At 40.5% G+C, this 16,883-nt stretch overlaps 1 protein-coding gene across 2 annotated transcripts in view; it reads left to right on the forward strand.

Moving 5' to 3' along the window:
* Window positions 1-6,043: 6,043 nt before the first annotated feature.
* Window positions 6,044-16,883, forward strand: part of LOC128638334 (protein DDI1 homolog 2) — a 36,437-nt gene continuing 25,597 nt past the window's right edge. For both annotated transcript variants that reach the window (XM_053690242.1, XM_053690243.1), the window contains exons 1-2: window positions 6,044-6,257; window positions 15,757-15,895. In XM_053690242.1, coding sequence (XP_053546217.1) covers window positions 6,120-6,257; window positions 15,757-15,895 — 277 coding nt within the window. In that variant the 5' untranslated portion in view covers window positions 6,044-6,119. The remainder of the gene's footprint in view (window positions 6,258-15,756; window positions 15,896-16,883) is intronic.

Raw genomic sequence — 16,883 nt, forward strand, 5'->3', positions numbered from 1 at the left:
ATTTTTGCTTTATTCTATTAGTATTCTTCGTTGCTAGCTAAAGCTAGGAGATTCATATGCTAATTTCTTAGACCTTGAAGGCCGCCTCTAATCTGAATGCATTTTGACAGTTTTCACCACTAGAGGGGGCTAGTTCATGTGTTTTATATAGATAACATTGAGCTAATGCACGTGAAGTTACCTAGGAGTAAGCACTGACTGGCTAAGATGCAAGTCTGTCAAAAGCACACAGTATTTTTATATTTACACTTTTTGAGTCACCAGCTCCTACTGGGCATGTGTAAAAATACACAGAATATATGTATATGCATTTGTGATTGGCTGATGGTTGTCACATGATACAGGAGGAGTGGAAATAGACATAACTTTAAAATGTGTCAGAAATGTATTTTAGTACTCATTTGAAGTTCACTCTAAGTGCTATTGTATTGTCTTGTTCTCATGCATTTGTTGATTATGCAAATCTAATGTATTTACTGGTCCTTAAAATCTTCATATTGGCAGACTGACTGCCAGTATTTAAGATGGTGGTGACCAGTAGGGGTTGAGGAGGGATCAGGGGTGGGAAGTGTCAGGTACAATGGTAATCACTACACTAAAGCTAAAATTAACCTTACAAGCTACCTGATAAACCCCATTCACTGCTAGGAATTTCAGGCGTGTTGTGCGCAGCTACAATTGGCAGCCTTCTAATTACCAAAAGGCAATGGCAAAGCCAAGTATGTCTGCTATTTCTAAACAATTGGGATCACAGAGAAGCTTTTCCAACCATTTGTGTCATGATTGCACAAGCGGTATGTATATCATTTCAGTGAGAAACCCAAAGTTTGTGAAAAGGTTAACTTTTTTTTTTATATGATCGCATCTGGCAGTGAAATGGCGGAATTAAATATACCAAAATGGGCCTAGATCAATACCTTGGGTTGTTTACTTAAAATATATAAAGTTTTGACAGGTAAATAGAAAAAAAAACAAGGCTCTATTTCTGTTTAAATGGAGTGATAGCAAAAATGCTTAAAATTCAACGTTATTTTGGGCAAGTTCTTCTCTGAAAGTCCTGGTAGTGAAGGGGTTTAAGTGTTGTACCGTTAGACACCTAAGTATACAGGTGAAAATGGCACGTAAAATGTTGCTAATCTAACTGCCTTCTTCCTCTTGTCTGGTAAGAGACATTGCTTAAAGGGACACTAAACCCAATTTTTTTTTTCTTTCATGATTCAGATATAGCAGCAATTTTAAGCAACTTTCTCATTTACTCCTATTATCAATGTTTCTGCGTTCTCTTGCTATCTTTATTTAAAAAAGCAAGAATGTGATGCATAGGAGCCAGACCATTTTTGGTTGAGAACCTGGGTTATGCTTGCTTATTGGTGGGTAAATGTAAGCCTCCAATAAGCAAGCGCTATCCATGGTGCTGAACCTAAAATGGGCTGGCTGCTAAGATTTACATTCCTGCTTTTAAATTAAAGATAGCAAGAGAACTAAGAAAAAATGATAATAGGAGTAAATTAGAAAGTTGCTTAAAATTGCATGCTCTATCTGAATCATAAAAGAAAAAGGTTGGGTTCAGTGTCCCTTTAATGTGTGTGCACTTCTCAAGTACAATGCAGGAAAAAATAATACCACAGACTGCAGAATACGGCATGGTGTTAACCATCTTACAATACTTTTATTTATTTATAAAAGATTTGTTAACATGGACACTTTCACCCAGTTACTGCATCTGATTTACAATAATATACGATACAAACTAGTATAAAAGAATAAAGCGCGGCAGGGAGCAGAAGAAAATTTAAAACATAGCATTTATTGAATTCGTAAAATCCTTCGTCGTCGGTAAGACCGCTGCTGCTCTGGTACTTCTTTTTTTTTATTGTTCTTACCGACGACAAAGGATTTTACGAATTCAATAAACGCTATGTTTTAAATTTTCTTCTGCTCCCTGCCGCGCTTTATTCTTCTTTTGTGGTGAAGTATTGCTTGTTATACAGACCATAGGAAGGTCTGTGAGCGGTTTGCAGGGCTCCATGACTGGAGGTTGACAGGAGGAGGTGGAGCCTGACCGGCTTTTTCCGTAGCATAGCTGCAGGTTATCTGAGGCAGTTCTAAGGGAAGTGGAAAGGAACAGCGGAGTCAGCTGTAAGAAGACCGGGAGAAACACGTTGTGGAGTGAATACAGGAGGCTAAATACTTAAAGGGATACTGAACCCAAATTTTTTTCTTTCATGATTCGTATAGAGCATGCAATTTTAAGCAACTTTCTAATTTACTTCTGTTATCAATTTTTCTTTGTTCTCTTGATATCTTTATTTGAATAAGAAGGCATCTAAGCTAAGGAGCCAGCAAATTTGTGGTTCAGAACCATGGACAGCATTTGTTTATTGGCGCTGTCCAATCGGCAAGGACAACCCAGGTTGTTCACCAAAAATGGGCCGGCATCTAAACTTAAATTCTTGCTTTTCAAATAAACATACCAAGAGAATGAAGAAAAATTGATAATAGGAGTACATTAGAAAGTTGCTTAAAATTGCATGCTCTATCTGAATCACAAAAGAATTTTTTTTGGTACAGTGTCCCTTTAAAGGTATGGTCAGCTATATCCTGAATCTTTGACAGTTTCGTTCTCCCTGTGTTTAATACTGGATATAAACTAATGTTTATTATACTGCTACAATCTTTCTACTCTACTTGAGCAAAGTATGGGGGCTATTTTTGACTGTTATATATCTCAAACACCCTGAATATGATATCTCAATCCAGAATCCGGAATCTAGAAAACAATACTACTCGACTAAACTATTCAATTTACAAAGGTAGAGTATACCATTTCTGCTATAGAAAAGAACCTTTAATGTGCCACTAAAGTTAAAATTGGATTCATTTTGAAATTTGCTGGAGAATGTTCTGCTCATTTCAAATTCAAAGCAAGTGCTATTGCATTGTCTTTTTTTATTGTGTATTTGTCAGTTAATACGTTTTAGTGCATTTAGTGGTCCTTTAGCCTTTTAATGCCGTTCAATTCCGTCATAATTACACTGGGCTTTAGAGCCGTTATGACGGAATAGAACGTCATACCCAACGGCTGTCCTGAAGCCTTCTGTGCTTCCTGGATTTAATCAGGGTCTGGAGGGCGTTCCTAGGGTTGTAGGGATGCCCCCCAGACACGATCCAATATTTGAAATCTCGAGATGGTGTGGTTTCAATTTGTCTACGTCGGAACAGTTGTTCCGATGTAGACACTTTAGCCCTGGCAAGAAAGGGTTAAATCGGTGTTTATCAACTGCAGTCCTCATGAACCCCCAACAGGCCAGGTTTTCATTATAGCTGAACTTGAGCACAGGTGAAATAAGCAGCTGATCAGTAACCATGGTTACTGACCTGCTTTCACCATCATCTGATAATTTCACCTGTGCGCTAGTTCAGCTATAATGAAAATCTGGCCTGTTGGGGGTACTTGAAGAAACTATGCTTTAAATTATCCTAGCTAACTATGGCTTAGTTTCCATTGCTGTTGTAAACTGTTGCTAAAATAAAACATCTCAATAGACTTTAACCCTTTTATGACCGGGCTAAGAAGTCTACATCGGAACAGTAGACAAATTGAAATCACGCGATTGTGCAAAAGATCGCGAGATTTCAATTATGGGATTGGGTCTGGGAGGCGTCCCTAAGACGCTAGGAACGCCCTTCAGACCGCGATCAAATTCTGCAAGCCTAGTAGGCTTCAGGACAGCCGTTTGCGATGACGTTGTATTCCGTCATAACGGCTTTAAAGCCCAGTGCAGTTGTGACGGAATATAACGGCATTAAAAGGTTAATGGAGGTACTGTAGTAGGGAAAAGGAAGGCGCCAATAGGGTAATAACAATAATACCCAGATAAAAATATAGAAATGGATGGGACCAATGCTCACAAACAGAACGGCACTATGGCGTGCCTAAAAAAGCAGACCAGGACCTCAACGTCGCCCGGAAGACAAAGGCAGCAGCTAATCCTCGAGCCGGACCGGGTTCCGTATGGCCAATCAGGATCTCCGAATGGTAACACACCTTCCTCCTTGTGTGCCGGGGATCTGTACACTTTGTGGAGGAAAAGGCAAGTGGCGGTAGACGGTGTTTAAAGCTCCGGTTTGCTAACACTTGCACAGACCACACACAGTCAGCTGTGATTTGAGACGCAAGCTGCCTTGTTAGGGGTGTGTAAATTTTTAAGCGATATGATTGGTTAGAGGAGGTTTTTAAGCAGCAGGCTTTTGAGAACATGTATAACAGCCTGATGAAACGGCTCTGTGTAGCCGAGAAACGCGTTGCTTTGATTTTAAAACATTTTAATAAAATTGTTTAACTTTACCCTGCTGGAGTTTGTTCTCCCCTCTTTCCATGTGTGGACTGTGCAAGTGTTAGCAAACCGGAGCTTTAAACACTGTCTACCGCCACTCGCCTTTTCCTCCGCAAAGTGTACAGATCCCCGGCACACAAGGAGGAAGGTGTGTTACCATTCTGAAATCCTGATTGGCCATACGGAACCCGGTCCGGCTTAAGGATTAGCTGCTGCCTTTGTCTGTCTTCCGGGCGACGTTGAGGTCCCGGTCTGCTTTTTTAGGCACGCCATAGTGCCGTTCTGTTTGCGAGTATTGGTCCCATCCATTTCTATATTTTTATCTGGGTATTAGCGTTATTACCCTATTGGTGCCTTCCTTTTCCCTACTACAGATTCTTCCACCGTGGACACACGTAACAGAAGAGCGGCCTTCTATTGGATAATTTGGACAGACCTCCATTATCACTACCCTGGGCGCACCTCCGTCAGGAATTAGTTTCTTTGACTTTCATTTAATGGAGGTACTGCCTACCACCAGTTTAAAACATCAATGGAAACTTTGCAGAGGTTAGGTCAATTCCAGTTAGGGAGGCGCAAATGTTGCAGCTAGAGGCCCTGACCAGTGAGCCAATAAAGAGTGGTATTCAACTTAGGCACCAATCAGTAGCTGTGTCTTGCTCAGGAGCTAAAATATTTACATCTCCGAAGGTCATTACCTATGTGTTTAACAGCTATATGTGTGATAAACCCATAAGCTAGAGCCAGTAATAGCTAAATTATACACATAGATTGAAAGAGAAAACGGCTGCAGACTGCAGATAAAGTTAAAAAGTAACTTTTAAGAACAAAAGTTAAAAACAAGGTACATGGAGGCAGCAAAGATCCTTACATGTTTTGTGCATGTACTTGTAGGAAACACACACTCAAAATATTTTTTATATATTTTTTTACAATGTCTAATTAGAATTCAGAATTTTGCAAGTGCTTGCTTATTGGTTACTACATTCAGCCAACCAATAAGCAAGCGTAACCCAGCTTTACAATCCTGCTTTTAAAATAATGATAGCAAGAGAAAACAACGAAAATTTGATTATAGGAATAAATTAGAAAGTTGTTAAAAATTGCAAATTGCATTTAATGCAAGTAATGCACACAAAGCAATGATGTCATGTCAGGTGGTTTTCAGTAACAGTACTTTTAACCCCTTGGCTTGCAATAAGCTGCAATGCAGTGTTTTGATATCCAGAAACTCATACAGGGTAAACTAATTACAGTAACTTACACAAAACAGTGATTTAAACCCTTTCTGACATATCTTATCAATACATAGGAAGATTTATAGAAACTGGACACGTGTGTCTATATTTGGGTAGAAGCTCTGGGCTGGGATATAAATTAGTGTATGACAAGGTGAGGACATAAAATAAAACCATAATTATGTGGCAGCTCCTTCCTTATACACTGTCTGTACATGTGGAGCTTCTGCGGCTGAGCTTGGCTTGGTCACGTGCCCTGTGCTAAATTCCAGCATTTTACGGGCGGGGCTAATACCAGAACGCCAGGTAATGAGGCGTGGCTAATCATGCTAATCACACTGAGTGACAAGTTGTGCCTACAGTCACAGGAAGTTGACGGGGCGGGGCGAATTACGTTGAGTGGCATGCTGTCAGGCTGCCAACGGGGTTCCACCCCATCGCGCATGCGCAATATCCATCGCCCCTCCGGCTGCCTACAGCTTCCGGTGTCTGTGCTACACTGCCGGTACAGAAGAACAACAACAAGAGGAGAGCCGGGGTCGCCATGCTGCTCACCGTGTACTGTGTGCGCCAGGACCTTACCGAGGTCACATTCTCACTAGAAGTGGACAGTGATTTTGAGCTTGAGAACTTCAGGGCGCTGTGTGAACTGGAGAGCGGCATCCCCGCGGCACAGAGTGAGGTGAGGCCAATCACAGGCTCTAAAGGATAGATACAGTACCTGAAGAGGTTCAGACTGAGAGAGACAGGGACTGAAGTGGGTAGGGGCAGAATGAGAGAGACAGGGTCTGAAGGGGGGGCAGAATGAGAGAGACAGGGTCTGAAGGGGGGGCAGAATGAGAGAGACAGGGTCTGAAGGGGGGGCAGAATGAGAGAGACAGGGTCTGAAGGGGGGGCAGAATGAAAGAGACAGGGTCTGAAGGGGGGGGGCAGAATGAAAGAGACAGGGCCTGAAGGGGGGAAGAATGAGAGAGACAGGGCCTGAAAAGGGGGGCGCAGAATGAGAGAGACAGGGCCTGAAAAGGGGGGCGCAGAATGAGAGAGACAGGGCCTGAAAAGGGGGGCAGAATGAGAGAGACAGGGCCTGAAAAGGGGGGCAGATTGAGAGAGACAGGGTCTGATGGGGGGGGGGGCGAAAGAGAGACTGGGTCGGAGAGGAGAGAAAGAGAGACTGGGTCGGAGAGGAGAGAAAGAGAGACTGGGTCGGAGAGGAGAGAAAGAGAGACTGGGTCTGAGAGGAGAGAAAGAGAGACTGGGTCTGAGAGGAGAGAAAGAGAGACTGGGTCTGAGAGGAGAGAAAGAGAGACTGGGTCTGAGAGGAGAGAAAGAGAGACTGGGTCTGAGAGGAGAGAAAGAGAGACTGGGTCTGAGAGGAGAGAAAGAGAGACTGTGTCGGAGAGGAGAGAAAGAGAGACTGTGTCGGAGAGGAGAGAAAGAGAGACTGTGTCGGAGAGGAGAGAAAGAGAGACTGTGTCGGTGAGGAGAGAAAGAGAGACTGTGTCGGAGAGGAGAGAAAGAGAGACTGTGTCGGAGAGGAGAGAAAGAGAGACTGTGTCGGAGAGGAGAGAAAGAGAGACTGTGTCGGAGAGGAGAGAAAGAGAGACTGTGTCGGAGAGGAGAGAAAGAGAGACTGTGTCGGAGAGGAGAGAAAGAGAGACTGTGTCGGAGAGGAGAGAAAGAGAGACTGTGTCGGAGAGGAGAGAAAGAGAGACTGTGTCGGAGAGGAGAGAAAGAGAGACTGTGTCGGAGAGGAGAGAAAGAGAGACTGTGTCGGAGAGGAGAGAAAGAGAGACTGTGTCGGAGAGGAGAGAAAGAGAGACTGTGTCGGAGAGGAGAGAAAGAGAGACTGTGTCGGAGAGGAGAGAAAGAGAGACTGTGTCGGAGAGGAGAGAAAGAGAGACTGTGTCGGAGAGGAGAGAAAGAGAGACTGTGTCGGAGAGGAGAGAAAGAGAGACTGTGTCGGAGAGGAGAGAAAGAGAGACTGTGTCGGAGAGGAGAGAAGAGAGACTGTGTCGGAGAGGAGAGAAAGAGAGACTGTGTCGGAGAGGAGAGAAAGAGAGACTGTGTCGGAGAGGAGAGAAAGAGAGACTGTGTCGGAGAGGAGAGAAAGAGAGACTGGGTCGGAGAAGGGGAGAGAGAGGACGGAGTGAGATGAGAGAGGATGGGGGGCAGGAAGAGGATGGAGAGGGCTGAGACCTTATGTAAGCGATAAAAAGAGACAGGGTTTTTATTTGAAGGAGAACCTGTGATAAACAGTGCCTGCTTTAGAGTAAGGTTGTGAGAGAGACCAGGCCTGGAGGAAACACTGGAGAGAGACAGCTTGAGCAGGAGATGAAGAAATTGGACATGAGGGTAGGGGTGGAGAGAGTCATGGTCTTATTGCTTGAGACGGGAGAGGGCATGAAGGGGTAGATGTGAGAGACTTGACTGGGTTTGAGGTAAGCGGGCAAACAGAGAGAGATGGTTGTAAATCACAAACAAGTAGCCCCTAACTCATTAAACTCTAAGCACCTTTGGCCTGGAAAGTTCAATCACTAGGGCAACAGTTTTGGGCTTGGTGCTAAATAAACAGAAAAGCTACATAGTAACAGACAGGCAACCAATCACAAAAATGTAGGAGGAGGGCGATCACCCTGATGATTTGCTATCAGGGAACTTTAAACGAAGCAGGTTTGCCAGTATAATATCGCACAAGAATATAGGGTTTTATCACACCCACAAAAAGTAAAAAAAATAAATAAATAGTGCACTTAAGAACAGAATTTGTAAAAAGTAGTTACATATTTCTTTATTAAAACAGTGGAATTATTATAACATGTATACTTACACATATTTTACTGCTCCAGAAAAATATTGGCCAATATTCAGCCATAAATCTGTATGTAAGCTTCTTGCTTAAAGGGCCACTGTAAGTAAATATTTTCTATGCCTGTTACTAACGAACTACCCCAAATACGCTTTTTATCAATAGCATTTCATTAACATATCTCTACCGTATATCAGAAATCTTGTCTGCAAATTTAATTGTTTTCCAAACCCACTCCGTGGGTATCCTTTGCTCTGTACCAATCCGTTTACAATACCAAGGTTTCAAAATGGCGCTTTAAACACAATTTCATTGGTTTAAGTATTTTGAACACACAGTGCTGAAAATAGTGGGCAAGATAACGTGACATCATCGGGGAATAAAAGATGTAACTTTTATAACGTTCTGAAACTTCGTTTTGGAGAAAATATAGGTCAGTAGGTTTTAATTAATGTTTATTAACTTTAATATGTTAGATGTTTAGCTTAAAAATTATAACAGAAAGTAATCCTTTAAAGTGACACTGAACCAAAACATTTTCTTTCGCGATTCAGAGTATAAAATTATAAGCAACTTTCTAATTTACTCCTATTATCAAATTTTCTTTATTCTCTTGGTATCTTTATTTGAAATGCAAGAATGTAAGTTTAGATGCCGGCCCATTTTTGGTGAACAACCTGGGTTGTCCTTGCTGATTGGTGGATAAATTCACCCACCAATAAAAAAGAGCTGTCCACAGTCTGAACCAAAAAAAAGCTTAGATGCCTTCTTTTTCAAATAAAGATAGCAAGAGAACGAAGAAAAAATGCTAATAGGAGTAAATTAGAAAGTTGCTTAAAATTGCATGCTCTATCTGATTCGCGACAGAAAAAATTGTGTTTAGTGTCCCTTTAAGGCAAAATAAACTTTTATGATTCAGATAGAGCAGCCGTTTTAAAACACTTTCCAATTTTCTTCCATTATAAAATGTTTGTCTTTTTATATGCACACTTTCTGGGGAACAAGATCCTACTGAGCATGTGCACAAGCTTACAGGGTATACGTATACTAGTCTGTGATTGGTTGATGTCTGTCACATGATACAGGGGGCTGGAAAATAGGAGAAAAAAATAATTTGTCAGAAAAAAAATCTACTGCTTATTTGAGATGCAGAGTAGGTGTTATTGCATTGTCTTTTTATTATGCACTTGTTTATTATGCAATTCTACTGCATTGGGTGGTCCTTTAATGTTGTGTGATTAGGGTCTGACGATAAAGTTGACTCGTAGCTTCTTCTTTTTGTTACTACTGTTCATTTTTTTGTTGTTTGGACAATAAAGCTGTGGAATGTTTTCCAACTTCTCCTGAAAGGCGCCCTTGCTTAACTGGTTTTTAAATCATTACTGAGTCACAAGCGCAGGTGTGATATACAGAGTATTTAAGGAAGAAACGACACACGTGTATTGTTGTTGTCTGTGCACGAGTGCCGAATGTGGCTGCTGCCTGAGGCCTTTGGCTCTTTTCAGAGCCGGATTCTTTTGGGTGAAAGAAATCCGGCACCGAAAACAGCTGAAGGCCTCGTGCACAGGCTATAACAAATGCTCATGTGTAGAAGAACAGACAATGTGGGACTTACTGTACCTATAATATTTTGCTATGCTCCGCTTTAAAGGGACATGAAACCCAGCATTTTTTTTTCATGAGTCAGAGCATACGATTTAAAAAAAAAAAGTTTTCAATTAACGTTTATTATCAAATGTGCGTCATTCTCATGTTATTCGTTGGCGGGCTATCTAGATAGGTAGTGTGCACGTGTTTGAAGCACTAAATGACAGGATATAGTGCTGTCATATTGCGCTGTCATATTGCGCTGCTGTCATATTGCACACTCTGGAACGTACCTTCCTGCTTTTCAACAAAGGATAACAAGGAAACAAAGTTAGAAGTTTTATTTGGAAAGTTGTCTAAAATTGCATGTTCTCTCTGAATCATGAAATAAATATTTTGGGTTTATGTCCCTTTTAAGTGATATGTCTTTAAAGGGATATAAACATTTGTAGTATGCTATAATGCAATGCTAAAAATGCTGTGTTTTATGCCAAAATTAGTACCTTGTGCACTTGTGTTGCTGATCTCCGTGCTAACATAGGCACCTACCTGTGATACCTTCTGGTCAGATACGATCATCACTGATCTAAAAAATACAAACTTATATAACAGCTAAAGCAACCCTTTAACATTTAATTTATAGTATGATTGGGCTGCACACACCCCTAGCATACACTAGTGACTTGAATATCCCTTTAAAGGGTCACTCAACCCAAATTTTTAGATTGAGCATGCCATTTTAAGCTCCTTTCTAATGTACTCCTATTATCAATTTGTCTTCATTCTCTTGCTATCTTAATTTGAAAAGCAAGAATGTAAGTTTAGAAGCCGGCCCATTTTTGGTTCACAACTTGGGTTGTGCTTGCTGATTGGACAGCACCAATAAACAAGTGGTGTCCAGGATCTGAACCAAAAATTGTCTGGCTCCTTAGCTTAGATGTTTTCTTTTTCAAATCAAGATAGCAAGAGAACGAAGAAAAATTGATAATAGGAGTAAATTAGAAAGTTGCTTAAAATTGTTGCTCTATCTGAATCATGAAAGATAAAATTTGGATTTAGTGTCCCTTTAAGTATTGTACCATAAGCAGAAGTAATTTGGGCTTGATTCAACATTCTGCTGTACATTTGATTTTTTCTGTTTCAGTAGAGTAGTCTGGGTATCTGAGCCAATCTCATTTAAATAGAATATAAATGTGCTTATACTCTTCATGTCCCGGCTAATGGAAATGACACGTGGTATTGCGTGCTGAACTATCAGGTAAACAGGGGGAACACTTGCAGCCAGACAGATTGCATGGCTCCCGATTTAGAAGGCACGTAACTGGATTTGTATTTGTGTAAAGTGCATCTGGTCAGACAACTGCTGAGCACAGTATAAGCCTCTGTAGCGTAAGTCCCCTTTAAAGGGATAGAGAGGTCACAATTAAAATGGTTGCATTTCAATTTTAAACAGAATAATTTTTGAAACATATTACTTTCATTATCAAACAATGTTATTAGGAAAAGGTATCACCATTTCAGCAGCATATATATATATATATATATATATATATATATATATATATATATATATGCAACATCTGGCTAGGAGATCAGGAGTCAAACACCATGCTTATTGAGAGAGCTGGCAGTAGTGTGTATTGCATCAGTGGAGATTTAATCAGTGGCATACAAGCTACTGTTGACTCTCTGAGAAGGTGTGGTGCTTGAATGCTGGTGCACGACCCTCACAGCATATGTGCGTATGCCACTGAAAAACGCTAATGTCTCTAATGCCGGTGTTCTCCGCAGAAAATGTTGCCAGCAGGTGGCATTAAAAAGTAGCCGTGTGGGGGCAGTATATAATAGTTTCTAATATAACATTTTCTGTAATCCAAAGCACAAATTAATTGCATAATTTAACATAAATGTATTTAATGATAAATTGAGCAATAAACCATTGAACATTTTTAAATATTAGCTCATTTTTGTTTAAATATTTTAGCCGGGTGGTCAGCGAAATCAGCCGTGTGGTGCACTGAACCCAATATTTTTCTTTCATGATTCAGATAGAGCATGCAATTTTAAGTACCTTTCTAATTTACTCCTATTATCAATTATCCTTTGTTCTCTTGCTATCTTTATTTGAAAAAGCAGGTATGTAGACTTAAGAGCCGGCCCATCTTTGGTTCAGCACCTGGGTAGCCTTTGCTGATTGGTGGCTAAATTTAGCCACCAATCGGAAAGAGCTACCCAGGTACTGAACCAAAGATGGGCTGGCTCCTTAGCCACTCACTGATAGAGCACCAACCATAACTGTCTCTACTGGGGGAGTGGGACAATCCTACACTCAAAAACTTTGTTACACAGACAAAAACTTTGTTTCCTCTCTGCTGGAACATTGTATTGCTAATTAATGTATAAATTGTTGCTTTTATTGAAAGAAAGAAAAAAGTGAAATAAGAGGGCACAGCAATACAGTGTGTGAGCTGCAATCTCATTTTTTTGCTTTTTCTTGTTTAAATAAAAGCTACGTTTTTTTATACATAAAGTTTGTTTAATCTTTGGGGAAAATTGTATTGCAAATGATTGTCTGGAGTGTAGTTTTCCTACTCCCCCAGTAGAGACCGTTATAGGTGGTGCTCTATCAGTGAGAATTAAAACAGTAGTATCAGTCATTCAAAAGCGTTATTTTTCTGCCAATTGCTTTAGATAGCTGTAATCTGACACATTTTTATAAAAAAAATTAGAATGTTAACCTGGTTTCAGTACTTAATTAGTAATATCCAGCAAGGGATGCTGTTTCACTATTAATTTCAACTATTAATAAACTTATTTAAATTGGCATTTTGTAACATTGGACAGTGTATAACAATATATAAACGCTTGAGTAAATCTGTTACGTATGCTATGGATGACAGCAACATAAGTGGGGTATGAGCAGTTTATTTTTATTTTTTTTATATAATTTTTTAATTTATTTGGGTACATTTATTTGAAAACATAAGGAGATATTTTCTCTTTTTGTAATCTAACATTTTAATGCAAAAATGTGTTTTACTTTTTTTTTTTTTGTACGTACCAGAGAAAATATTTGAGTACAACGTCCCTTTTAAAGCTCTGCCTAAGCAGCTGCAAGAGATTAATTAGAATTAAGATTAGCAGCTGAAATTCAGAACTTGATATAATTGTTCAATGTCTGGTTAGCACTTTTTCGCATCAGATGCTTTCAATTCTATTAGCTGTTTTTTGTTTTTTTTAACTGTCTTTTTCGTACAAATAAAGCCTCAGTAAAATACAGTAAATTGACAATTTATAAATTTGAATTTTGATGAAAAGTAAACATTTCCAGTTGTAATTTTGCACTATTCTAAATTAGCAACATTTAGAGCTCTAGAAACTACAAATACTTCTCACAGGGTGTTTATAAACAAAGGTGTCAGAGGAGAAGAAATTGAGGGGCTCAGAGGTGGGGAGGGGTCACCAATCGGATTAACCCTGTAGGCATTAGGGAACATGGAACAGAGAGCACACAAACAAATTGAAACCATTTATCTGCGTGGTTTATTAGAGCAATCAAAGTCCATCTGGGCAGTATGCTATATACTTTGTGTCAGTGAAAAATGTTATGTAAATTACGTGAATCTGTTGGCGCGAGGCTTGCCACGTGAATCTGTTGGCGCGAGGCTTGCCACGTGAATCTGTTGGCGTGAGGCTTGCCACGTGAATCTGTTGGCGTGAGGCTTGCCACGTGAATCTGTTGGCGCGAGGCTTGCCACGTGAATCTGTTGGCCCGAGGCTTGACCAATATTGTTTAAAATCTAGGAGCAATTCCTTTTTTTTTCTGGCGTGTGGATGGGACATGTTCCCTCTAGTATGAATGACCTGCCAAGGGCCAAATAGATAGCAGTATTGTTGTCTGTGGTCCCTACAGTAGGTGATTGTTTGCCTCAACGCCACTATCATATTTATGAACAGACATTAACTGAGCTGCTGTAAGTGAAGATTAATAATGCCTGCTGGATGTAGGGTTGCCACCTCGGCATGTGTGCAGGTAGGAACATGCATAATGCATCTAGGGTCACTATTCGTGTGGTGTTTAGGTGCACAATTCAGGTTCCCCTCTGCACACCCTGCAACATGTGTAACTCATAAGTGTGCAGGAAATCATGGTCGAGGTGGCAGCCCTAGCTGCATGTGGTGCATGCATTACATGGAGATAAGATAAATGCCATGGTGGGAATTGTAGCTCCCATGTGAACATAGGAACTGCTACCTACTGCATGCTATTGCACAATACATTCATATACATGAAATTGGTAGATTCCAGCTTTGGAGCCACAAGCACTGCAGCTCCCATGCAGAATGTAGCTGGTCAGCCAATCAGGAGCGGCAGTTGCACAAACTCACCAAGCTCCAGACATTTCTTTTGCTTGGGAGCTGCAAAGTTGTAGCCACTGAGTAGATCTTTAACCCTCCCACAAAGGGGTTAAACCGATATAGTAAAAAAACAATTGCACATTTGAATGAATTAGGGCAGTGGTCAGCAGCCTATCGCACATGTGCCGAGCGTGTCTGAGTCATTTTAATGGAACGTGGAGTGGTGCACTGAGCCTTTGGTTCCGCCCTTGTAACTGCCATATTGGGGGGGGGCAGCCATTCCTCGTCACTCTCCCCCATGCATGCACATGCTACAGACTGCAACTGGGGAGACTTGGCAGAAATTAAGGTTAGGGGCTGACAGAGGAACTTTAGGACCAGGTGACTTAGACTTGGCCTAATACAGCTATAGGATGACATAGGTTCTATATGGCCAAGGGTCTGACCTGAAGTGGATATGTAGATCAAATACTGTCTGAAGGCCAGGAGTCCAATCTGATGTTTGGTCATTGTATTATTATTATAATGTTATGTGTTTTTCAAACTTTAAACAAAACACATTGTTGGTACACGGTCATGTTAGGTTAGAACACAGCAGATTTATTACAGGAACTCATAAATTAAATAACGCTTAGAATAATGTCTCGGTGTATGTGTGCATAATGCATCCTCACAAGAGTACTCACACCAGCAGGAGACTGAGCATCTGTGTGTTTATAGCAGCTACACATTTTATTATACTTCACATTAATCATTTTCACATAAAACAGTTTTGTTTAAATGGACACAATAGGACAATAATAAAATCCTATAAAGCTCTGTGCCCCCCCCCCCCCCTCATCATTGACCTTGTTCATCTTAGGATCATTAGTGTATTGCTGATTTGAAACAAAGTCAAAATTAAATTTTCATAATTCAGACAAAACATGCAGTTTTAAGGGATTTTTAAATGTAACTTCTGTTATCAAATTTGCTCTGTTCTCTTGAAATAATTTGTTGAAAAGCTTACCTAGGTAAGCTCAGGTGCAGCAATGCACAACTGGGAGCTAACTTGTGTGATTGGTGACCACACACATTCCTCTTGTGATTGGGTCCCCAGATGTGGTCAGCTAGCTCCCATTATTCCATTGCTGTTCTAGAGTTGACAACCTATGTGTTAACCATTTACAGGGGTTAAACACATGGTTAGATTGATTGTTTGATTATTGCACTATTGATTGTATATTTAACATTAGGACGTTTTTATTTTTGTGGGGTTTTTTTTGTTTTGTTTTTTTACAATAAGGGTAGAAACAAAGTGTGACGACAGATAAGAACCATACGCCCATTGACCCTACCTAGATTTCCTAATAAAAATGACAAATTCTATGTAAACTGGCACGTGCCTGTGGTAGACGCTGACCTTGATCCTTTTACATATATGTTTCAGATTGTCTATGCAGAAAGACCACTGACTGACAACCAGCGCTCTTTGTCTTCTTATGGACTGAAAGATGGTGATGTGGTAGTTCTACGTCAGAGAAGTCCTGCTGAGCCGCGGCCTGCTGCTGCTCCTGCTGCATTTCCTGGTAGGTAGCTATGCTGACTCACTGAATTTCCTAAAGGTAAATGTGTTTGTGTAAACAAACCTTAGCATACATGATACTGCACACTCCCTGTATTGTGGGCTCCCCTATAGCTGTTTAACTGACAGCCAGATCATTATTTCTCTTTAAAATGTTTTACAAGTGTAGAAGCCTTGAACCCCCAGCACGCAGCTAAAGAACTTAAATGTAATACATTATATCTTTCAAGCCGATGTTAATACAGAGAACACTAGCAGTGCTTAGATAATATGCACCGGTGCTAGAGAAAGTACTTGGCCCTGCTCCGTGGAAGGAGTGAGCGTTCTTATGTCTCGTCTCTGCCCCACTACTGGCATTTTTGCAGATCCCACATGGGATACTTTGTGATTGGCTGTAACGCCCGGTAAGGCGTTGCTGGTTCAGGCAATTACATGCCCGGTGGAGAGACGTTCTTGATAAGGAAAATACACGCTGAGGGGAACTAATAATGGGGTGCAGTAAATCTGAATATCAGAGTAGTAACAGATAGAGGAATGTAATAGTGTAACACACAGGAAATGAACTCTCATAATATGGGGAATGTGATATTGTTACTGATTATTCTGGGTATTGGAATATTTTACTGATTCTCTGAGTATCCCATCTTGCACCTGAGAAAATGCCCTCTACCAACAGGCTGATAATGCTCACTTCCCCAGTGAGAATCTGCCATTACAGTTTTATATCAGTTGTGAATGTATTTAAAGGGACGTTTAAAGTCAAAATGAAACTTTCATGATTCAGATAGCACATGCAATTTTAAACAACTTTTCAGGTTAAACAACGAAAGGATATGCACTCAAGGAACAGTTCAACCACACACCGTAGTAGGTTAATAAATAAAACTTTTATTCCTCAAATTCAGTTAAAAACGATAAGGCAACACAAAGTAGGTGCTGGTCTCAGAGCTTAGCAAAGCATCCAGACATGGGGGAAAAAAAGAGGTCTGACC

Source organism: Bombina bombina, chromosome 8 (genome assembly GCF_027579735.1).
Source record: "Bombina bombina isolate aBomBom1 chromosome 8, aBomBom1.pri, whole genome shotgun sequence".
NCBI classification, from domain to species: Eukaryota; Metazoa; Chordata; class Amphibia; order Anura; family Bombinatoridae; genus Bombina; species Bombina bombina.